The 22756-nt window shown below is 49.8% G+C and overlaps 1 protein-coding gene and 1 long non-coding RNA gene across 2 annotated transcripts; one reads left to right on the top strand and one right to left on the bottom strand.

The window, feature by feature from the left end:
• Positions 1-4: 4 nt before the first annotated feature.
• On the bottom strand, positions 5-10407 carry Jph4 (junctophilin 4). Its single transcript, XM_008839852.2, has 6 exons — positions 9455-10407; positions 8367-8916; positions 6909-7680; positions 3330-3448; positions 2462-2994; positions 5-1542 (listed from the first exon to the last, which is right to left on the bottom strand). The coding sequence occupies exons 2-6, from the start codon at positions 8743-8745 to the stop codon at positions 1459-1461; spliced, it is 1887 nt and encodes a 628-aa protein (XP_008838074.1). The 5' UTR covers positions 8746-8916; positions 9455-10407; the 3' UTR covers positions 5-1458.
• On the top strand, positions 7688-17658 carry LOC103739447. Its single transcript, XR_607500.2, has 3 exons — positions 7688-7770; positions 14444-14592; positions 16478-17658. It is a non-coding gene; the product is annotated as an uncharacterized LOC103739447 (long non-coding RNA).
• Positions 17659-22756: the final 5098 nt, after the last annotated feature.

The raw sequence follows: 22756 nt of genomic DNA, 5'->3' as shown, positions 1-22756 counted from the left end.
TTAATTTTTTTTTTTTTTTTTTTTTTTTTTTTTTTTTTTTCCTGCAAGACTTGTGTTGGCGGCACTGTTGTATAACTTCAATCCCAAATTCCATGAAATAGAAATCAGAAGTAAAGGTGGAGAGGGGAGGAGAGGAGGGAAGCAGGCCAAGGAGTAAACAGAAGTCATTGACTAGAAAAAAAGAAGAGTGTGTGTGGTGGGCAAGGCCATTCCTTGAGGGAAGAAGGTTGGCAGGCAGCTTGCCTTTGCCTCATGCAGGGAAGGAGTTCCCCTGGGGACTCTACAGTCCCCTTTTGTAGAGCTTTCTGCCCCCAGAGGAAAAGCTAGAACCAGGGATCAGCCATATCTTCAAACAGGGCTCTTCATCCACCTCTCACCTGGGTTTGATGCCCACCTCTGCCCTGCCTGGGATGTGGGAGACGTTTGCTTCTCCTGTCCCCTCTTACTTTACCGTGTCACAAGATTCTGATGTGATGGGGGAAGACACAGAACCCACGTGGAAACTACTAGACTGTGACAGCTTATGCTGCCTTTGAGCTCTTCTCCTCTCACTAGGCTCCCCTAGATGGAATCTGGTTGTGCTCCCTTCAACCACCAGAGCTGAGGAGTGGAGTCCTTGCTCCAGTGCCTCTAACCTGCTGCACAAGTGTCTTCTTCAGGCCCCTTAGGAATTGAATCAAAGGCCACAAGTGAGTCCAGATCAAGCAAATAAACTTTTAGGGGGCACAGCAGGGTAGAGAGGTTGGTGGTAAAGTCTTGAGAGGGTGGGTTTGGTGCACCAGATAGATTTTTTTTTTTCTTTTACACATTGTGCTTGGCATGGCATGCCATCTTTGGGGGTTGGAAGAGGGGCTGGCTGATGAGGAGAGAAAGAGGGAGGGTCTAGGAAGTTAACTCTGCCGTCTACGTCCCTGGTCTGGCCCTGGGAAGGATTAAGTTAGGCAAGATCCTTATCTGGGCTTTCAGAGGTGACTCCTCCCGCAGCTTTCCATTTGGGCCAGGAAGCCCCAGTGGCTCAGCTAGTATGGCATTCAGTCACCCCTTCTCCATCTACTTTTTCCCCTCCACTCACCTTCCAGAAGACTCCTCAGGACACCAAACCCCCCACCCTTGGTGAAGTCTGGGTTTAGGAAAAGGTAGGGGGGATTTGGGGGCAATGATCTGACTTAGATTTGTGTGGCTCAGAGCAGAGAGCAACTCTGAGAGAGAAAAGCCCTTCATATGTAAACAATCTAGAGAAAGAAGGGGTTGGGGAGGGAAAGGAACAAGACCAGAGACGAACCCAGAATAAATGAGATCATCTGAAAGAAGAGAGGGAAGGGAAAAAGCAAGAGTCAAAAATAAAGGGGCAACGAAAAGAAAGGAAGAAGGAAAGATAGAAACACAACGAGGAGGAAAGAGATAAAGGCAGGTGGAGAGTCAGGCAACCGAAGCCAGAAGGAGGCAGGGATGTCGCCCTCAGGTGAGGAGCTGGGAGAACAGGAACGCCAGGCTGAGGTCCAGCAAGGCCACGGCTCCCACCACCAGGGGGTTGGCAGCTCCCTAGAGAGACAGAGAGTGAAGCAGGCTCAGTCTTTGAAGCCCAAGCCCGGTGTTAGATCCCACTTCCTACCCTGGCTTCAGTGCAAAGCTGAAGGGTGCCAGACACCTCCCGTGCAGGCCAGAGCAGGACTGATAGCCTTTGATTCAGATTGCAAAGCATCTCTCTCCTCCCAGGCAGGGACCTGCCTTCGGGCTCACACTCTGAAGACAGGGACAGCGCTCCCCCTCCCCCATCCCAGCATATCATGTGGGCCAGGCAGAAGGTGCCTGGCCTTAGCAGCAGACATTGGCAGCAGCAGCCAGTACTGCGGTAAGGCAGAGGAAGGGGTGAGGGAGGATGTGGTTGCTAGGAGATGGGAGAAGGCCTGGAATCCAATCAGAGCAGAGGGTTCTGGGCTTTCTTTTTTTTGTTTTTTTTTTTTTTTTTTTTTTTTCCTCTTTCCCTTTTTCCCAGGAGAAGGAGGGAGGGAGGGTGAGGGTAGGGAGGGAACAATTTTTTTTTTCCCTTTTTTATTTCTGGGCACCAAAGAGAGAAAGTGTGGAGGTGGGGGTGGGAGTGGGGTAGGAAACCGGAGCTGGAAATGATATGGAAGGGGAACAGGAAAAAAACGTCCTGGTTCTACCATTAGGTATTAGGGCAAACTACAAGTTACTTCCAATGCTCTGGGTCTCAGTTTCCTCATCTGTCACATGAGAGAGTCGGACCTGAAGCTCTCCAGGGTTCCTTCCAGCCTGAAAAGTTGTCTTTTTTTTTTTTTTTTTTTAAAAAGGGGGATAGGGTCCAAGACTGGCCCTGAAGAAAGGAAGCTGAGTAGAAACCAAAGCATCTCAGGGGGGATTATACAGAGGTCTGTAAGGAGTGGGAGGCAAGGCTTTTGAAAAGAAGAGGGCACAGAGTGGGGACAGGCAAGTGTCTCACCGGCTGGGCAGGCCTCTCGGTGGCAGCAGGCTCCTCAAACTCCTCCGTCAGGCACCCAGCATCAGGACCCCTTGAGGACAGGCCCCTCAAAACCGGTGTGGTGACAGGCTCAGACTCTGAGCCTCCTGGGGCCCTCAGTTGCGGCAAGGACTCTTCATCTTCTCCCTCCTCCTCACGAAGACTTCCTGAACTGTCGCTGCAGCCTCCAAGAAGTGGGGAACCGTCCCTGGGCCCTGGCCCCTGCATCCCAGCCTCATCTTCGGCCTCATAGCCAGCTAGTTCTTCAGCCTGCCCACCTGGGCCCCCCCACTCCTTGGGCCAAACTTTGGGGCTGGAGAAGGGACCCCAGTCCCTTCCAGGAGGCAGTGGGCTCCGGCAGGCAGAGGGTCGCCAGGGTTGGTGGGAGGAGGCAGGACTGCTGGGCAGTTCCGGGGAGCCCTCTGAGGGAGTCAGTCCATTCTCGTATACTCCAGGGCTGTCCTCATCCAAAGGCTCTGTGTCAGAACCTTCTGAGTCCTGTCTGGGTCTGCGGCCTAGACAGGAACAGTGAGGAATAAGTGGGGCCTAACTGGGCCTGAGACAGAGAGGCTGCTGCTTTCTTTCCCCTTTGGCACTCCCCGGGATTTTGGCTATGTCCAGGCTCAGACCTTCTCATCACCAGGCCCCAAACCTTCCATTACTCTGCCTCATACATTCCCAGGTCCACTTCCCAGACAACAGGGCCTGCTCGGCCCCAACCCTCCATCCCTTCAGATCTTAGCTTTTTCCACCCCAAATCCCCCGTAGGTTTCCCACTCCTTTTCCCCACACAAGTCTCTCCAGCTTCCCAGGGCACCCCCTCCCCTCTCCCAGGCTGTCCACACCTCACCTGGGGCCTCTAGCATGGGTTGTAGGTCCTGGGCTATCAGTTTGGCCATCCGTCCTGCCTCCACAGCCTTCTCGGCGACGCTGCTGGCTGCCACTGCCTTTAGGAGGGCGTCTGCTGCCCTGTTGGGTCCCAGGGACAGGGACTTGGCTGACCTTCCTCCACTTCAAAAGCCCTGCTTTGATGCTCCAGCCCCTCACCGTGTCCCCAGCATAGCACATTCTCTTGACCTGAGCTACTTCTCTCACACTGCAGACTGCTCTCTTTGCTGAACAGGCCAGGGCAGCTACCAGCCAGTCAGCTACCAGCCAGTTCCCTCTCCTAGTCTTGGGCTGTCATCACACCCTTCTGCTCTTCTCACCCTTCTACCCCTATGTCCTGTAGTAACACTTCCAGCTGCAGGGGCCAGCCTCCCCTCCCAATGTTATTCCGTTGCTGTCCTGCTCCTTGCCTAGTGACAAATGAGCCTTAGCAGATCCTCCACAGTTGTGTTGATACTTACTATGTCTCCTACCTGCTTACAAAGTACCTCTGAGTGTCAGTACCTCTGCTTCTTGTTTTTGTTTTTTTGTGAGACAGGGTCTCACTATATAGTCCTGGCTGGCCTGGAACTTGCTATGTAGACCAGGGTAGCCTTGAACTCACAGAGATCCACCTGCTTCTGCCTCCCAAGTGTGCCACCATGCCCAGCAGTATGTCTGCTTATTACCAACCAACCCCTCATGCCCCCTGGGGTCAAAGACCTCCCTCTGGGGTATAAAGCACTGCCCAGTACCTTCATCTTGCCCTCCTAGCAGCATCACCTCTCCCCACACCCTGTTCCAGCACCACTTCTTCTTTTCCTCTTTCCACTGCAAGCCCTCTTCCAGTAGATTCCTAGCATGAAAAATTTCCATCTTGCTTTTGTTTGGCCTCTTCCGTAATCACACTGTTCTCTGTTCCTGGCACTGCCACCCCCCCCTGCTTTTCTGAGCTCTAGAACTGGATTATAAAATCTCTCTCCCCTCCCTCCTTCCTCCCTCCCTCCCTCCAACCAGACTCCTGTAAACCAGACTGGCCTCAAACTTGATATGTAGCAGAGATTGGCCTTGAACTCTTCCTTTTGCCTCCACCTCCCAAGTGCTGGGATTAAAGACACGTGCCATTACGCTCATCTGAGAACTGGACGGTTTCTCTCTAAGCAACAATTCCCTTTCTCTGCCAGTGTGCATGTTCTCTCATTTCTGCAGCTACACCTTCTGCGTCAATCCTTAGCCTATCCTCTGCCCCCTTGCTATCCTGGCCTGCTTCTTATACGCAGATCACTTTCAGGTATTACTAACCCTTCCCTTGCCCATTGCTTCTTAGTTCTCCCTTTGTTTTCAGATGCTTTCTTAATAACTTCCTTTCCCTTTCACCCTCTGCTGTCAGGTGGTTTTGAATCATTAAATTGCTTCTGTGAATCCTGACTTAGGTGAAGAACAAATGAGCAGAAATACAGATGTACTTGCCATGTTTCTGAATGGATCGACACCTGTGACTCTTTCTGGTCACAGCCTGTTTTATCTATCTTGGAAAGGCAGTCTGAGGTTGGGGGTTAGTGGTGTCTGCTATTGTCTTTGGTGGACCTATTATGTACCTTGGGATATGGTTAGTTTCCTTCCTTCAAACCTGGCGGGTAAAGGGCTTTCGAGTCTACTTGGAAGGACTTGACATAACCCTGTGGTACTCAGGGCTTTCAGACTGTTGATGACTAGCCCCGTCCTGAAATTGAGCTGATTTCAGGGTTCTGAGCAGGTATGAGGATTCCTCTTGGGTTGCAGTGGATTCTACTGATGGCCACATAAGTGACAACAACCTGTGGTTTTGTACATAGAAGGTGTGGATTATCCAGCCTAGGCATTAGACTTAGTCTGTGCTCAGGCATCAAGCTAGACTCAAGCTACCTGGCAAATGCACCTGCTGCTGAGGCTCTCTTGTTTCCATGGTAGCCAGCAGCCAATCGGAGTTACTAGGCCTGTTGCTGGGGAGACCAGCCAGCCTCCTCCCACTGCCTGATCTTCTAGTTAGTAAGATCAGTTTTTTCTTGCACATGCCTCCACCCTATCTAGCCCAAAATGTTCCATGGTGCTCTGCCCTCCCCCTTCCCTGGCTTAAGGCCCTACATTCTAATATCCATACACTTGGATGTATTTACAGATGCACATACTCTGGCTCGGTCATCGACACAGAATTTGACATGTTCATACTCAGTCATACACACGTGCACACAAGCAGCAACTGGCCACCCATTATACAAATATATTGATGCATATTTGGACATCTCCTGATCTCTGGACCTCTGAAGCATCCTTCAACTATGTCCTCATCTCTTCTAAAAGAGAATACAATATATAAAAATTCCATTACAAATGGAATTTTGGTTGTCATTAGTTCTGTGATATCTAATTCAATAGAAGCTGTAGTAACTATTTAGCACTTGAAATGTCGCTGGTCTGAATAGAAGTGAAATATATACACTACATTCCAAATATTCCAGAAGGAATGTAAATTATTATATTGTTAGTTGATAGAATTTTAGAAGTATTGGTTTAAGTACAAATATATTATTAAAATTCATTTTAATGAATTCATTTCCCCTTCCCTCCCCTCCCCTTCCCCCTTCCCTTCCCTTCCCTCCCCTCCTTCCTTCCCTTCCTTCCCTTCCTCCCCTTCCCTCCCCTCCCTTCCCCTTCCCGTTCCCTTTCCCTTTGAGATTGGGTCTTATTATGTAGCCGTGGCTGGCCTGGAACTCACTAGGTAGATGAGGCTGACCTCACTCAAATGTACAGACATCCACCTGCCTCTGCCTCAGAGTGCTGGGATTAAAGGTGTGTGTCACCATGCCTGGCTCCTTTTCATTTTTTAATGTGGCTATTAGGAGATTTAAGGTTACAGGTTTGGCTTACATTATATTCTTATTGGACATCAATACCTTAGATAGCAAGGTTCTGATGCATGGAAATGTAATCTGATTCACTGAAATAAAATCTCATTTAGAGGTGAGACCCTCCCTTCAAACCTGCACCACTTGAGTTAAAGGAGGGAGAGAAGGCAATAGCTTTGCAGCTGTAAAATCTAGACTTCCTCAAGGGCTAAGACTGAAATGATGTCAGACTGGAAACCATCAAGGAAGGAACTATTCAGTGTTCTGCCAGAACCTGATGCTTCCAGCCTAAGGCCAGAAGACCCCCTGAGCTGCAGGAGGAGGAAGACTAGAGACCTGGGTTTGAGTTGCAAGTGGTTTCTGGGCTTGCACAAAGAAACATTCACTGCTATACCCACACACCGTGGATTCCATAGGCACCCATACATCTCCACACAGTACACTGAGACAGTCTTACCCCACCTCCCTCCAATACCCAGCCACCCACAGTTACACCCACATCCACCTATAGCCTCAGATACAAACACCCCAAACCTGAGGGCTACAACTGCCTGGATTTAGGCCTGCCCATGCTTCCCCACCAGGCTGTAGGCCTTGAGTCTTGGTTCTCCCTTGAACCTCACACTCAGAACAACCTCTCCTTTTAGCCCAGCTCTGATTATGCATCAGATGCCCACCTGGCAGCGGCGATTTCCTGGCGCTGGCGGGCAGCACTCACAGCTCGACGAGCACCCTCGACAGCCCTGTCCACCTTCTCCTTGACTTTGCCCCGTCTAAGGGCCAGAGGCAGGAGGCTGCGGACACGTCCCCCGTGCACCAGCCGGTTGCGCTTGTACTTGCCCTCCTCACGGGAGCCGTCGGGCCGGGTGGTGCGCCCGTAGCCGTGCCGTCGGTTGCCCAGCCACTCGCCCTCGTAGCGCAGCCCGTTGGAGCGCTGGCTCACTCCATAGCCGCTGCGCCGGTCTGCACGCCACTCGCCCGCGTACACCTCAGTAGCTGAGCCCTCGATGAGGGCAGGCGGTGCTGGGATGGGAGGTCCGCTAGCCTCGGAGCCCGGGGGTCCTGTGCTGCCCACTTCGCTGCTCACCTCGCTGCGTAGGGATCCCCTCTTGCTGCCCAGGGAACTGCGGCGCCCACCAGCCCGGAGCCCGCTGAGCAGCAGTGACCGGCGGAAGAATCCACCTGCTGCTGGGGTGCGCTTACGCGAGGTCGCCCCGTCGGCGTCCCCAGGCCCCGCCAGCACGAAGCCGCCTCGGGACCCCGAGGCTGGGCTGCCTCCTTCGTCTCCGGGCAGGGGTAAAGGCGGAGGCGGCGTCGGGGGGTCGCTATGGCCCGAGTCCAGGGAGGTGCGGCGGGGTGAGCGCAGAAGCGCCGCCTGGTGGTAGGGGACACTCTGACGCACCCCGTAGCCGTGGCGCTTCCCCGCCTGCCACTGACCTTGGTAGGTGCCTGCGGATGGAGTAGGATAGTCAGAACCCTTCCCTGGGCCCCAAACCCGGCAGTCAGAGCCCCCCAAACCCATGGAAGCTCAAGTGACAGGTGAGAGAGGTGATAGCAGTTAGCGTGGGGCTTGGGAAGTGACAAGCCAGGCGGTGTTGGAAGGTGTGCAACAGCAGAATCAAGTCAGGCAGGGAGCAGGAGAGACGTCGATTTTGGCAGTGTGGGTGGATTGGGGAAAGGGAGAGGGCCAGGCTGGCTGGAGTGTACGGAGGATGATGGGTGGGCTGACAGGTGGTGATTTGTGAAAAAGGCTCGGGACAGGCAAACAGGACGGTGGGGTGCAAGCTGACTGAGGAACTAAATGAGCGGAGAAGATGCATGCTGGGGGTCAAGCAGGTGGAAAGGGCAGGTGGGAGGGGTAGGCAGACTGGAATGAGGCGGAAGCAGGCAAGAGACAATCTAGTGAAGCTCTAAGTATGGTGGTTGGTGGCGGGAGAGGCAGGAAGATGGGGGGTTGGGGTCACTGGGTGGGGAACACTGGAAACAGAAGGCTGGGCGCACCGTACGCTCAAGGCTGGGGAAGGAAGATGGGAACAGCAGGGCGTGGAGGGCGTAAGGCTGGGGAAGGCACGCGCGCCTCAGGCCGGCGGGAGGCGCACGCCGACAGGCAGTCAGGGGTGGGCCGGGCCCCGCACCTCCGTCGGAGTAGGTCTCGGTGCCGTAGCCGTCCTGGAAGCCGTCCTTCCAGAGCCCGGCGTAGCGCAGGCCGGACACGCTCTCCCACACGCCGCTGCGCCCCTTCAGCCCGCCCAGCCACTCGCCGCGGTACGTCCAGCGGCTCTTGCGCTCCACGCCCAGCCCTTCGCGTTTGCCCTGCTGCCAGTGGCCCTGGTAGCTGTGTCCGCCGGGCCCCGTGAAGACACCCAGCGACTCGAAGCCGTGCGCCCAGCAGCCGCTGTACTCGCCCTGGGCGCCGGGCCCGGTGCACACGCCGTAGCCATGTGCCCGCCCCGCCTCCCAGCCCCCCACGTAGCAGCCCCCGTCGTCAAAGTCGAACTTGCCCCCGGGGGACATGCATGTAGTTGGCGTGGCCTCAGCCCCCTGGCGGCTCAGCGCATCCTGGGGCTGGAGAGCCTGCTGGGGGCCTGGGGGCCGGGCGAGGCCTGGGGGCGGGGGAGGTTAAACAGGGCCTGGGCGGAGGGGCCCCAGCGCGGGCAGGCAGGGCCGGACCCTCATCCTGAGTGGCTGTGGAGAAAGAGGGGAGCAAGTGGAGAGCGAGGCTAGTGGAGAGCGAGGTCCCTCCTCTTTGCCGGCTGCTCCCAGGCCGGGTGGCTCAGGGGCATCAGCACCGCCCTCCAGCCCTCCCTGCCCCCACCGCTCCTCGAGCAGCTCCCAAGCGTTGGGGGGCACGGGGGCTTTCCTATCCCTCCCAACTTGCAGAGGGCGCCTCCAGGGACTTGGGGCCCCAACCCTAAGCCTGAGTCCTTCTCCTCCAATCTAGAACCCCAGAGTGTGGAACGTGGATGGTAGTTCTGGCGGTGTGGGGGGGTGGTCCTGGGCGGGGGGTGGGCAGGGTCTTTTGGCTATTTGGACCTCTCTGCCTCTATTTTTTGGCTTCGCTAGCAAACCGGGGATGGGGAGGGGGGAGGCGGGAGGTAAAAATGTAGATGGAAGACCCGGCCCAGGTGGGCCGATGGTAGAATGGGGACGGGGGAAGCTCAGTGGGGGAAAAGCGAGGGTGGGGATGGGCAGACGGGCGAAAGGGAGGGGGCAGGTTACTCACCCTGTGGGCTGGGGCTCAGGCTGCCTCCCGGGCGCAGCATCCATGGCAGGATCCCTCCACTCACACCTTACCCAGGACAAGACAAGCCCCCTCCCCTTCCGGAGAGACTGCTACAACCCAGGGAAGGAAGGTGGGGGAGCTATGGGAGAGTCCCCTCTCCAGCTGAAGGTGCCGGCTAGTGTGAGGAGTGAGGCAGTGGCTAGGGTGAGGAGAGATGAGAATAGTGTAGGGGGGAAATCTGCCTTGAACGGAGATAGCGAAGAGGATCTGGGAGCTGGATGGGAAAGGGGAGGGGGCTATCAAGAGGGGGTGTTTTTATTATTTTTTTCTTCTTATGGTTGGGAGAGGAAAAAAAAAAATCAAAATTCCGATTCCATCCCAGCACAAATCAATGTTTGCTCCAAACCCAGCATCACGGGGGAGGCTGGGCCAGGCAGATTTAAAGGGGCAGAGAAGGAGAAGAGGAGATGGGGAGGAGAGTCAGTGGCGATGGTGGGGGTGGTGAGAAGATGCCTGGTCAGAAAAAGGGGGTGCTCGCTAACCCTGGGGTGAAGGAGGCAGGTGGAGAGGAGAATGAGAGGCTCAGAGACCCCCACAGTGGAAAGAAACCCTGGCATGCAGGCAGGGAGTGGAGTGAGGCGAAGGGATGGGAAGGGGAGAGGAGCTAGGGGGAGGAGTCTGAGCTTAAGATGAGGAGGCAGGGGGAGGCCAGAGCCAGGCGGGGGAGGAGAGATGCTGGGGAGGCCGGGAGGACTAGAGGAATACAAAGAAAGAGGTGCAGGGGCGAGAGCTAAGGCGGAGAGAGCTACACCCGGCCTGGGAGACAGCGAGGGAGACCTATTCCAGGGCTGGTGAGGGATAGCTAGGTGGGGAGAAGGAGGGGAACAGACATGGAACCGAAGAGAGCGAAATAAGGGTTGTCATGGGAGGGAGAGAGCTCTGCAGAGGAAAGGGCAGGCGTGGGAATAGAAATTCAGGCAGGAAGAGCCCAAATTGAGGCAGGAGGGCCGGAAGTGGTGTTTGTGAGGGCTCTGGGGAGAGGGATGAACCTGCCAGCAGCTTGGTCCAAAGCCTGGAGGCATTTGGGCACACACACCTCTATCCATTCAGCCCAGTGTCCTCCCTGAGACAGCGCTGGAGGAGGACCCACGTTCTTGCAGTTTTGGAGGAAGCTTGGAATGGGGTTCTGCCAGGAACCCCACTAATGCTCACTGTCCTCCATCTTCATTAACTGCTTCTCTTTGGGTTGTCCCTCGGAAGAGGTATCCATTTTTTAATGGGGGGGCCGGTGGAATCCAGTTTGATGAAACCATGAAGATCTTGTGGCTTTGGAGTCTTCTGTTTTGCAGTGTAGAAGAAGCAAAGACACATAGGTATGCTTGGGCAGGCCTTCACTGTGGCAAGGTCCCCTTCAGCCATCACCCTTTATCACTGTCCACTCACCAGAGGGGCAGCACAACCAGACCATATTGGTACTGACAGAAGCAGGTACACACTTCTTCCTCCCTCCTCAGCTTCCCCAGATTGCCTCCCTAAGCATTTGGGAAGGAGACCCTGTCCAATTACACACAACAGGCCAAATAGTCAAGGCATTAAATTATTTTTACTTTTGCACAAGGCATGGTCGCCTGCTGCCCATCCCTCAGCCCCTCTCCTGGTTTATAGAGAAGAGAATTAAGGCCCAGAAGGGGAAATCACTCACCAGAGACCACACATTAAAGTTGGAATAACCAGAACACTAGACTTTAGAGTTTTCTTGGTGCTGGGAATTGAACCTGGGGTCTTGGATAAATCACGTGCTTTACCACTGAGCTAGGGCTAGCTTCAGATCATTTGAGCCCTGTAATTCCACCCAGGATTTCATGTGCTCAGGAGCTTCCCCTAAAGTCAAGGGCTACATTTTGAGTACTTTGGTAAAATAGCATGAAGATTGGAATAAACAGGGATTCCTCTTACACTGTGTTTTCCTTCCTCTCTGTCTTCCCCTCTTTTCCTCTTTCCCTCTCCCTTTCTTTCTCTCTTTCTTTCTGGAATGGGTTCTTGCTTCCACCTTGTTGAGACTGAGTCTCTCTTCTTGTCTCTGCATACGCTAGGCTAGCTGACCAGAACTTCCAGTTCCTGTCTCCAACTCCCATCTTGCCTTTAGGAGTGCCGGGATTACTGATGTGCCACTGCATCTGGCATTTACATGGGTTCTGGGATTTGAACTCAGGGTATCAGGCTTGCATGACAAGGACTTTTATCTGCTGAGCCATTCCCCTAGTCCACATTGTGTTTCTCTAAAAGTTTAAAGCTTAAGCCTCTCATGAGGTAGCCTAGGCCGGCAGAACTTATTATCCTCCTGTCTCAGCCTTCTGAGTGCTGGGATTACAGGCATTTGTCACACTACCCAGCAGAGACCACATCCTTTAAGTATTTGGCACAAAATGGGGCACCTATCAAGTACTGGGTGTGTGGCTTAGTGGTAGAGCACATGTCTTGGGTGTGCAAGGCCCTGAGTTCAACTTGCAGCACTAAAAACAAAAATGAAAACAAAAAATGACAAAACAGGGAACTCATGACTGTTGGTGGAGAGTTCATCCATTCATTCATTTCTCAGTAAACATCCATACATTTTCTGTGTACCAGGCATATACTTAGGAGCTAAAGCACTGTAGACTTTCCCATTTAGTAGAGAAGACAACTTTCAAGCAAGTCTAGCCTAATGAGCGCCATGATGTGCATAGGATGGGAATAGGGCATAGGCATGGAACTTAATTCAGGCTGGCTCCCCCAGGAGAAAGGAATTTAAAGTGGACCCTCAAGGGGGTTCCGGGGTAGGTACAGCTGCATTCCTTACCCCTGGATATTCATCTTTTCTTTCTCCACACAGTGTCTTGGTCCTAAGATTTCTCTTTTCCCTAAGAAAAGGGGAAAATAAGAAAAATCAGTCTGTGGGCCTGGGAGACCTGTGCCCTATTTTTTAATTTTCAATGCTAGGGATCAAATCCGGGGATTTGTCTATGGCGTTTTCTTTGCTTTTCCTTCCTTTATTCCCTTCCTTTCCCTCCCTTCCCCTTCTTTCCATTCCTACCTCTTTGCCCCTTCTCCGCCCACCCTCTCTACAGGTCCTGTTCTGCAGCCCAGACTGGCCTCAGATTTGGGCTCCATCTCACTGCCTCAGCCCCTCAGTCCTGGAATTAAAAGCACGTGCACTATTTCTGACTCAGACCTTGGTCTTATTACCTTAGAAACTCAGACTGCCAGTGAACTCCTCCTCTGACACTGCCTGTCCCCTTTTCTGATGGAGAACAGGTGGCAGCGGAAGTGGAAGCTGGGGCACAACGCTTTGCTGATAGAGTGACTGTACTTATACTGAGCTGCAAATTAAGGTGCAGGATTTGGTGACGTCCTGAAGAAACCTTGGAGGGTATATGACACACAGTTCCTACCCACCCCCATAGTTTCCTGAGGGAGCTAACCTAGCTCCTTTCTGGATTGTCCCTTAACAGTCACTATAGTCCTCTCAGAATAGGGGCACTTTTTATTTTTATTTTTCAGCAAGTGAACTTACTTTGTCACAATTTACAAATGTAAAAATGTCATAGAAAAAGGAACTGGTGTCAGCTGGAACAGCTCTGTGCTTAGAGCCAGGTACTGTGCTTGGCACTTCGTCTGCATTAGCTCATCCAGACCTGACACCAAGACTGTAACTAAGCAGTCCAGGCTTGGGGCCAAGAGCTGGACTTCCAAAATGGAGAAAACGGAGAACATTACCTAATGTTTTTAAGCTGCTTTTGGCCTGCCTCTAAAATGGGAATGTCATAACCTACTCCATAGCTTATTAAAATAATTGTGTATGAATAGTATGTATGGAAATATATGGAGGCAAACCATTAGTTTAGTGTCCTCCCAGTGCATGTTAAATGTCCAGTAAACAGTGGCTTGAAAACTAGCCTGGCATTATTCCAATTTTATAGGTACTGAATCTGAGATCTAGAAGTTAATTAATTTGCTCAATGTTGCATACCTATTATGTGGCAGCCCTTGGAGCTTAATATATATGAGACTCCCAAGTTAGTACGTATATTACTTACTTTTCTCATTGCTATGACAAAAACATTTGACCAAAGCAACTTAAGGAAGGGATTATTCTGGCTCATGGTTTGAAGAAATAATCCATCACAGTAGGGAAAGCATATTGGATGGAGTGTGAGGTGGCTGATCATGTCTCACTCGAGTCTGGAAGCACAGAGACATGACTGATTGAGCGCTGCTCAGCTCACTTCCTGTTTTGTGTTTACTCCAAGACCCAAGTCCAGGGGATGCTGCTGCCCATTTTCAGGATTCTCTCATCAGTTAAACTTTTCTGCAAACACTCTCATAGACACAGAGGTGTGTTTCCATGGTTACTCTAAATCCTGTGAAGTTATCCATAAAGATTATCCATCACAGCACGTGTTAACAAATGTATTTGGTGCCTGTTAAATAATTAAGACACCCCTTGTAGAATTATGAAAATATAGAACAATATCAAGAAGAAAATTAAAATTCCCGCAGTCTCCTGGCATAATGAACACCTCAGTGTGCTTTTATATATTCTGTATGCTGTATCTTTTATTTAACAGTTTGTTAAGCATTGCACATGCAATCTTGTACCTTATTTATTTATTTTATTTTTATGTGTATGAGTGTTTTGCCTGCATATATGTAAATGCACCATGTGCCTGCAGTGCCTGCAGAGACCAGAGAGAGTGTTGGGTCCCCTGGAACTGGAATTACAGATGGTTGTTAGCCACCATGTGGGTGCTGGGAATTGAACCCAGGTTCTCTGGAAGAACAGCAAATGCTCTTAACTGCCGAGTAATCTCTCCAGTCCCTTCTTAAACATGTTTTATCATGAAAAATTCTTTTTAAATTGTATTGATTTTATGTGTATGTGTGTGTACCAAAGCATGTGTGAAGGTCAGAGAACCTTTTTGTGGGGTTGGTTTTGTCTTTCCACTGCAGGTTCAGGCATGGAACTCGGTTTTCAGGCTTGCATACCAAGGCTCTGCTCAGCCTTCTCACAGACCCTGTCATGGAAACTTCCAAATTTGCACCAGAGAAGACGAAATGAAATAAAGAATGTCCATGTACCCATCATCCAACTGGCGTCAGTGAGTACTTCGGCTTTTTCCTCCTCTTGTTTTTCCTCTCCTGGTTTTACTTTGAATTTCAGACACTATGTTATAACAGTCTGCTGATGGTTCATTTTGCTACTTTTCAGGATCTCCTTTTGCAGCCCAGGCTGACTTTGAACTTGTTCTCCTTCTGCCTCAGTCCAACTTCAAAGTAGAATTTATTTATTTATTCTTTTTTTTTTCTTATGTGTGTGAGTGCATTGCCTGCATGTGCGTAAGTGCACCTGTGTTGTGCAGTGCCTGTGGAGGACAGAAGAGGACATTGGATCCCCTGGAACTGGAGTTATGGATGGTTTTTAGCCGCCATAGAAGAAGCTGTCACATCCCCTGGAACTGAAGTTATGGACGGTTGTTAGCCGCCATGTGGGTGCTGAGATTCGAACCCTGGTCTTCTGCAAGAACAGCCAGTGCTCTTAACCTCTGAGCCATCTCTCCAGCCATTTATTTATTTATTTATTTATTTATTTATTTATTTATTTATATTTATTTATTTATTCTTAAACTGTAGATCACACCCAGAACCTTGTGCATGTCAGTCAAGTACTGTGCCACTGAGCTACATCTTCAGTTACAAGAGGATAAGCACTTTTATTATTAAAGAATAAAGCTTATAGCCGGGCATGGTGGCACACGCCTGTAGTCCCAGCACTTGGCAGGCAGAGGCACAGCCAGAGGCAGACGGATCTCTGTGAGTTCAAGGCCAGCCTGGTCTACACAGTGAGTTCCAGGACAACTGGGGCTACAGGAAGACGCTGTCTCAAAAAGACAAAAAAAAAAAAAAAAAAAAAAAAAAAAAAGAATAAAGCTTATTATTAATATGTTACTAAAGACAAATACTTATAGGAATTGAATTTATATGTAAGAAAGACATTTCTTTTTTTGTTGTTGTTGTTGTTGTCTTTTTGAGACAGGGTCTCCCTGTAGCCCCAGCTGTCCTGGAACTCACTATGTAGACCAGGCTGGCCTTGAACTCACAGAGATCCGCCTGCCTCTGCCTCCCAAGTGCTGGGACTACAGGCGTGCGCCACCATGCCCGGCTAGAAAGACATTTCTTTTAAATGATAACATTTTTTAAAGTTCATGTCATTTTAAAATTAAAAACAGAATTTAATTTACATCTTCAGGAAAACATTTAAGATTGGAAGTATTTTTTTTTAGCTTTTAAAAACTCTGCCTCCTGAGTGCTGGGATTAAAGACGTGAGCCACCACTCACAGCACTTGATTTATTTTTTAATCGGGCTTTTGGCTACTCTAACTTTCCCTCTCCTGAAGAGGTAACCCTAAAATCTTTTAAGGATTAGATAAAAACTCCCAAATACTTTAGACATTTTTGGCCTTTGGAACAGAGTATGTTGCTAAGCGGCCCAAGGACATTTTGACTTTTAGCCAAGAAACTGGCTACTTTTCTTTGGGGTCTTTTTTACCCTAGCTGCCTAGCCAATTCCTACTTCCATTCTTATCACACCATCCCCTGAAGAGGTTACCCAAATTGCTGATAGGGAATCAGGACTTAGACCGCTTTGGCTTCTTCCATGCTGAACAGGGACGCATGGTGAGGCAATTGGAGTACCACTTCAGTGGGTCTCTCTAAAAGACTCCCAAATTGCATAACTCTTATCTGTAGGGAGAAAAGAAAGTCCTTGATTGATGAATAGGAGATGTGAAGGAGAAATAAAGGCAAGAGTAGTTAGCATTACAAGTTCTAGACAGGGAATTTATTTATTTATTCTAGAATTTATTTATTTATCCTTGAACTGTAGATTAAACCCAGAACTGTCCATGCTAGTCAAGTACTCTGCCACTGAGCTACATCTCCAGCTTGAAGGTTAATTCTTTTTTTTTTTTTCTTTTTTGAGACAGGCTCTTACCATGTAGAACTGGTTGTTCTGAAACTCAAGCCAGCCTTGAACTCATAGAGATCCACCTGCCTCTACCTCCTGAGTGCTTCAATTGACGGGGTGTTCCATCACGCTGGGCAAAGATGAATCCTTAACTGTAGAACTCCTGAATCCCAGGATAGAAACACTTTTAAAGATTTTGGCTTTATTTGTCCAGGACCACTTCTAGAAAGGTTGTATAAATTTATGCTCCCTTGTACATGAGAATGCTAGTCTGTTGTTACTGTACTCTCACCTGTATTGACCTTGATGCAACACATACATGCACATACATACACATTTTGCTGTCGTGGAATGTTAAAAGTGCTTTCTTTACATATTTTGGATTGCCAAGCTTATCCTAAGAAGCCATCCCATGACTCCAGTGAAACAAACTCTCTTGAAGGGGCCCCAGGAAATATGTTGTCACTTCTTGGGGATCCCAGCTGAGGTCTGTGAGAAGGGTGAGGATCCATCTTTCCAGATGTTCTGGGTCCAGGTAGCTATCTATCCCCAGCTCTTGGAACAGGGAGGAGCCTGGGAACGCTCCTGCCTCATCTAAAGGGCAGCCACCAGGGGTCAGGATGGGGCCAGAGATCCTGCTGGTGGGAGAGGGTAGGAATGGCCAACAGCCAGACACTACATTTCCTCTGTCTGGCCGCTGGTGGCCAGACACAAAGCTCAAGCTCTACTTGTCAGATTTTAATTCCAGAATGTTCTGTAAGGCTTTCTTCCCTGTTTGACTGTCTCTGCCTTTTGCAGCTTGCTGAAAAGGGAGATAGTCTGGACTCATCTTTGAGAAGCCCACATCCATGCTCTGGTTTTTGGTGTGTGTCTTTCTGAGCACCTCTCTCTCTCTCTCAACGCTCATGCTTAAAATTACATTAAAATACCTTTAATAAACTCTGACTTAATAAACACATGTATTAATAAACACATGTAGGAGGTTTCAGTATCTACAGAATTCATTTCTAGGTAAAGAAGTGTCTCCTTTGTCCCCCTGGGGCCAGTAAGTGCCCCATCCCATTCCTCCCCTTACCCTTGTATGATGCCTTCTTCCAGGCACAGCAACCACAGGCTCAGGTGCCACTGTTTATACCCTGGGTTCTCCTATGCAAATCTCCCCTTGGCCCAAATTTGTCTTTGCATAAGAATAAAAATGTTCATACCATGAAGTCAGCTTCACCCCATGTTTTTATTTATTTTAATTATATTTTTTGTGTTTATGTGTGTGGGTTTGTGCATGTGAGTGCAGTGCCAGAGTTCAGGCTGTTGGGAGCTGCTGGATGTGGGTACTGGGAATCGAACTCTGGAAGAGCAGTATGCACACTCACCTGCTGAGTCATCTCTCCAGCCCCTGCTTTTGAAAAATGAAATCTCTGCATAAGCACATGGACCCTTCCATCTAGCTTTTCAACAGCCCTGCACTAGAAAGATGTTTGGAAAGTGGAACACAGGGAAACTGAGGTCGGTTTTACTTTTCACTGAGGACTGAAAAGCCAGTATCCCCTCCTTTCATTTCCTGGGAGATCCAAGAAGGCTTCCCAATTTGACAGTTCTTGCTTCACACAGCTAGCAGCTCTGGGGGTAGAGAGGGGTTTCCAATAGGGCATAGATGCCTAATGCCAGGGGAAGGGACACCGGTTGTCTTCCTGTGAGTACTATGTATGCCCAAGATTCTGCATCCCTGACAGGTTCCTAGACAAGGCTGCTGCTGAACCAAGGACCTTGCTTGGAAGACCACTGAGTCATGTCAATAGAAGAGTGCTTTTGTCATTAAGCCTATTGTTAAACCATTGTGGACTTTCCTATGGAGAGTACCCTAGACCCTGCCTTTGGTGGCAGCCAGCTTCATCTACTGGCTACTGAGTCTTTAGCTCAGGTTGGTCTGGAACTCACTAGGTAGCTCAGTCTAGCCTTGAACTCAAAATTCTCCCTGCCTCTGCTTCCTCATTACAGGTGTGCACCACTGTGCCTGGCACGGCTCTCTACTCCTTGTTATGAATGTTTGTGTCCCCCCAGATTCATATGTTGAAACCTAATCCCCAGTGTGGTGTTAGGAAGTGAGGCTGTTGGGAAGGGAATAGATGGTAAGAGTGAAGCAATATTGATTAGAATTAGTCCCCTTACAAAAGAGGTCCCACAGAGCTGCCTTGTCCTTTTCATTGTATGGAGGTATGAGACAAAGTGCTGCCTGTGAAGCAGGGAGTGAGTTCTCATCAAACACAGATTCTGGACTTCTAGCTTCCAGAACTAATAGAAAGAAATTTGTGTTGTTCATAACCACCCAATCTTGGTACTTCATTGCAGCAGCCCAAATAGGCAAGATACTCTGTCACCCTTTGGGGAAGTTCTTTCTAATGACACCAGTCTATCCTCTATCCAACCCCAGATTCTGGGAGCCACCCTGGTGCTAGCCAGCAGATAGGAAGAGCCTACAGTGGTACTTTGGTAGCTTGGTTTCAAGAGCATGTGACCACTGGCCTTGCTGTGATCTTGAGGTTCCTTCACATCTCTAGACCTGATCTTCATGTCTAGATTGCGTAGTGACTAAGGATGCTGCCCTGGGTCCCTATATCATTGGCTGGACCTCTATTATACTGACCTCCTGCTCATGGGTATTTTACCAGATCTCTTCCTGCTTGACCAATATCCTGCTTATGCTGGGCAGGAGCTGTTCTGATTGTGTTTAGAGTGACTTTGAGCATTTATCCTTCTGTGGTGTGTATTTAACATCATCATCTCACCCTTGGGGATGGGCTTCTCTTCAACCACTATGGGGTCCTTTTACTGGAAAACTGTAGGAAAAAGAGAATAAATTAGCTTATATTGCATTAATAATTAGTGCTGATCCCATTATGTCTCTGCCCAAACGAAGTCTCAGGGCTGTACTGAGGGGATAGTACAACCTCGTTTTCTAGCAGTAACACTACATAGGCAGCATGTGAATGCTGGGACCCTAGACACCATACACAGCAGTTCTGAGGCTCCCACTGCCAAAGGACACTGCTTCATCTCTAATAAATTAAGCATTAGATTAGGCACATTTGAAGGCCATGACTCATTTCTATTTCTGGTCTTCAGACATTAGTGACAGTGGTGACCTCAGACTGTGGACAGCAAGGATTGTTTGAGAGGTGACAGCAGTGAGATGGGCCCTGTGCCTTCCTCAGGAGGCCCCTGGATAACCTTATTTACTTATTTATTATTGGTATTTTGGAGATAGAGTTTCAGGAAGCTCAAATTTGCCTCAAACTCTCTGTGTAGTGGAAGATGACCCTAAGTGTCTGTTTCCTGCCTCTACTTCCCAAGTGCTGGGATTACAAGTATTTACCACCACACCTGGCTTTCTGTAGTGCTAGGGATGGAACCGATAGTTTCATGTGTGCTAAGTAAGCATTCTACCAACTAAGCCACATCCCCAGTCCCCCCTCCAGACACACAACTGTAGGACTTCTGTCAGGGTTCACATTGACTGATGACACATGGGCCCTCTGGTCCTTGTGCTTGGTTAAATTTGACTTCTGTACTTCTGTTGCTATGAGCTATACTTGAACAGCTTCATTTTGTTCCATTCTTGTCAGTTTCTGGATCATTCTTCAAGCACTCTCCCCTCTGGAATCCTGTAGAGGATTCCTACTGCATCTCAGAAGCAGGAGTTTCTTCGACTATATTATCTGTGGTTATGCTGCTCCTATCCCATCCCCTGGCACTGAAGAGTAAGGTCCAATTCCCAGGGCTAAGCAAATACTAACCAAGATACCTTAAGGCCCCACTGGATTGCCAGAACTCAAATGCTTAGAAGCCTAGTTTTCTGAACTTGTTCTGAAATTCAAAGCTCAAGCTATTCCTGCCAAATTACTACACAAGGAAGAAGGATACAGGCAGGGACCAGGGAGCTGAGGAATCATCCCTGAGCTGGGCTCCAACATAGGAATGGGTCAGAAGGGAGGGAAATGAAGGCAGGAACTGATCAATAGAGGCCTGGATATACCCAGGCAGGGACAAGCTTTTAGAAGTAGAAGAGTAGACCCCAGGAAGCCTATATGGGCTGGATTCTACTTCTCTTGGGACATTCACACTAATTAGTTACCAAAGTCATATACTAGGAAGGAAGCAGGCACCCAAGCAGGGGGAAGGAAGAATGACCTGTGTGGTCATTAGGCCAATAATTCCTCTTCAGACCATAGCTGCCTTTCTCTGTAAACACAGTTTAGGTGCTAGGCCTGAGTTTAACAACGGGTTCCTCACAGGTCACTGGAGCCCCTACTGAGCTATAGGGGGTTCTTCCCAGCACTTGTGAGCAAACTCAGGCCAGGCAGACTCAGCCAGATTGTAGTAGATCTTTGAGAAAGCTGTGTAACCTCTCTAAGACTCAGTTACCTCACTCATCTCACAGGTGGTTCAGAAGATGAAATGACAGCAGAGGAAAGTAAGTGAATGTGTTATCCCCAGGATGGGGCCAGTGAGTAGTTCTTGGGCCTGGCTTTCCCCTTCCCCATTTCCTGTAGAGTCTGTGGATCTAGGAGGGAGTCCTCTGCCAATGTTTCTGAGCCAGAATTCTTAATTTCCAGCCACTGTCACTTCTTTGCCTTTGTTTGGTTACTTCCTGTCTCTAGACATCTGCTTGAATCCCTGGAGTAGAAGGCTGGATGCAAGGCCATAGACAAAGCTGGGGGAGAGGAGAGGGAGCCTGCTTCCCCTTCTCTACAAGGTAGGAACTGGCTTAAGTCCTCCACCTGACCCAGCCGTTCTTTTTGGATTGCAAGGTCCAGTGGGACTTCATTTCCATGTTCTGCCAGGAAGGGGACAGGGATTACATGTGGGTACTACAAGCTATGACCTCACACTGATTCATGGAGGACACTAGCCTCTTAGAAAAAAGGGGCTCTACTTAGAGGTGCGGGGGTGGGTGGTGGGGCTGAAGGCTACACATTGGTTGTGCGATTCTGCCTCCTTTGGCCCTGGCTGTCTTTACTAAGGTATAAACAAGTGAGGCTGTCAGTCCTGACCCTAACTGAGTCCAGTGATGCTTGTCTAGAGAGAAGTCTTTTCTAGCAGGGCATCTGTTCTACATTATCTGCAGTAAGAACTATCTGCACTAACAGTACACTTGTGAGGAGTAGAGAAAAGCCCACAGGGATAAAGCAGAGGGGGCTAACAGGAGAAATCTGTGCTAAAAGCAGATAGTTCTCTAGACAAAGTTAACCCAGGATTTGAGCTTCTTATCAAGGTCTCTTGCATGGCACTTCTCATTAAATTTTACATATGGTAGTTGCTGGATGAATGACACCATAAAAGGCTGAGAAAGAAGAAAAGACACTTGGAGAAAGCTTTGTGGAGAGAGCAGGCATGTGGGAAGCCTCACATTTACAAGACGTGGCTGGGAGCCTGATACACACCAAGCATGGCACAAAGTCAGTGTCCCAGTTTTTCTGTGTGGACGTCTACTTTGCTGAATTCCAGGACCGGCTTTTGGGTTTACCCATGCAGTGGAGGTTGCCGGCCCCCCACCTCCTGCCCAGTGTAGCCTAAGCTAGCTTCAGTCCCTGCCTCAAACTCCCTGGCTCTGGGTTTCCCCATAGCATGGCACTTTTGCTGGTTAATTTTTTGTCTACAAACTAGAGACACCTAGGAAGAGGGGACCTCAGTTGAGGAATTTCCTCCTTTGGATTGGCCTGTGGCAATTCTGTGAGGCATTCTCTTGTTTGGTAATTGATGCAGGAGGGCCCCGTCCACGGTGGACAGTGTCCTCCCTAGGCAAGTGGGCCTGGGCTCTATAAGGAAGGTAACTGGGGAAGACAGGGGGACACAAGCCAGTCAGCAGCATTGCTCCATGGTCTCTGCTTCGGTTTCTGCCTCAAGCTCCTACCCTGGCTTCCCTTAATGATGGACTGTGACATGGACGTGTGTGCCAAATAAACCCTTTCCTCCCCCAAGTTGTTTTTGCCAGTGTTTTATGGAAGCAGCAGAAAACAGACTAGAATAGTGCTGCTGCCTCAGACTGGGATTGCATCCACTCTTCTTTCCCACAGGAGCAAGGGCCCCAGGCGCACGCCAGACCTGGCCCTCTAGCCGCCCTGCCCTCACCTCACTGAAACCTCTCAGGAGAGAGGCTGTGTTTGCCTCTAGCTCCCTCCAAGGCCTTCCACCGTCACCCGAGGCTGGAGGGTCGTGTATGTCCTCTAGACCCTCTTCCTGGGCACCCTCTCAGCAGCCCAGTATGCTGCCAGGACACTCCTTGTTTGCCCTTACTACTCTT

Source organism: Nannospalax galili, unplaced genomic scaffold (assembly GCF_000622305.1).
Source record: "Nannospalax galili isolate Female #2095 unplaced genomic scaffold, S.galili_v1.0 scaffold1119, whole genome shotgun sequence".
Lineage (NCBI taxonomy): Eukaryota > Metazoa > Chordata > Mammalia > Rodentia > Spalacidae > Nannospalax > Nannospalax galili.
This window is presented reverse-complemented; position numbering and strand designations above follow the sequence as displayed.

What these genes read in the sequence shown, in the direction of transcription:
- Jph4 (XM_008839852.2), bottom strand. Translation starts at nt 8,745, where the DNA reads ATGTCCCCCGGGGGCAAGTTCGACTTTGACGACGGGGGCTGCTACGTG. An exon ending in CAGGAAATCGCCGCTGCCAG is followed by an intron (nt 3,449 to 6,908) that starts GTGGGCATCTGA and finishes GGGACCCAACAG; the next exon opens with GGCAGCAGACGCCCTCCTAA. An exon ending in ACCCATGCTAGAGGCCCCAG is followed by an intron (nt 2,995 to 3,329) that starts GTGAGGTGTGGA and finishes GTTCCTGTCTAG; the next exon opens with GCCGCAGACCCAGACAGGAC.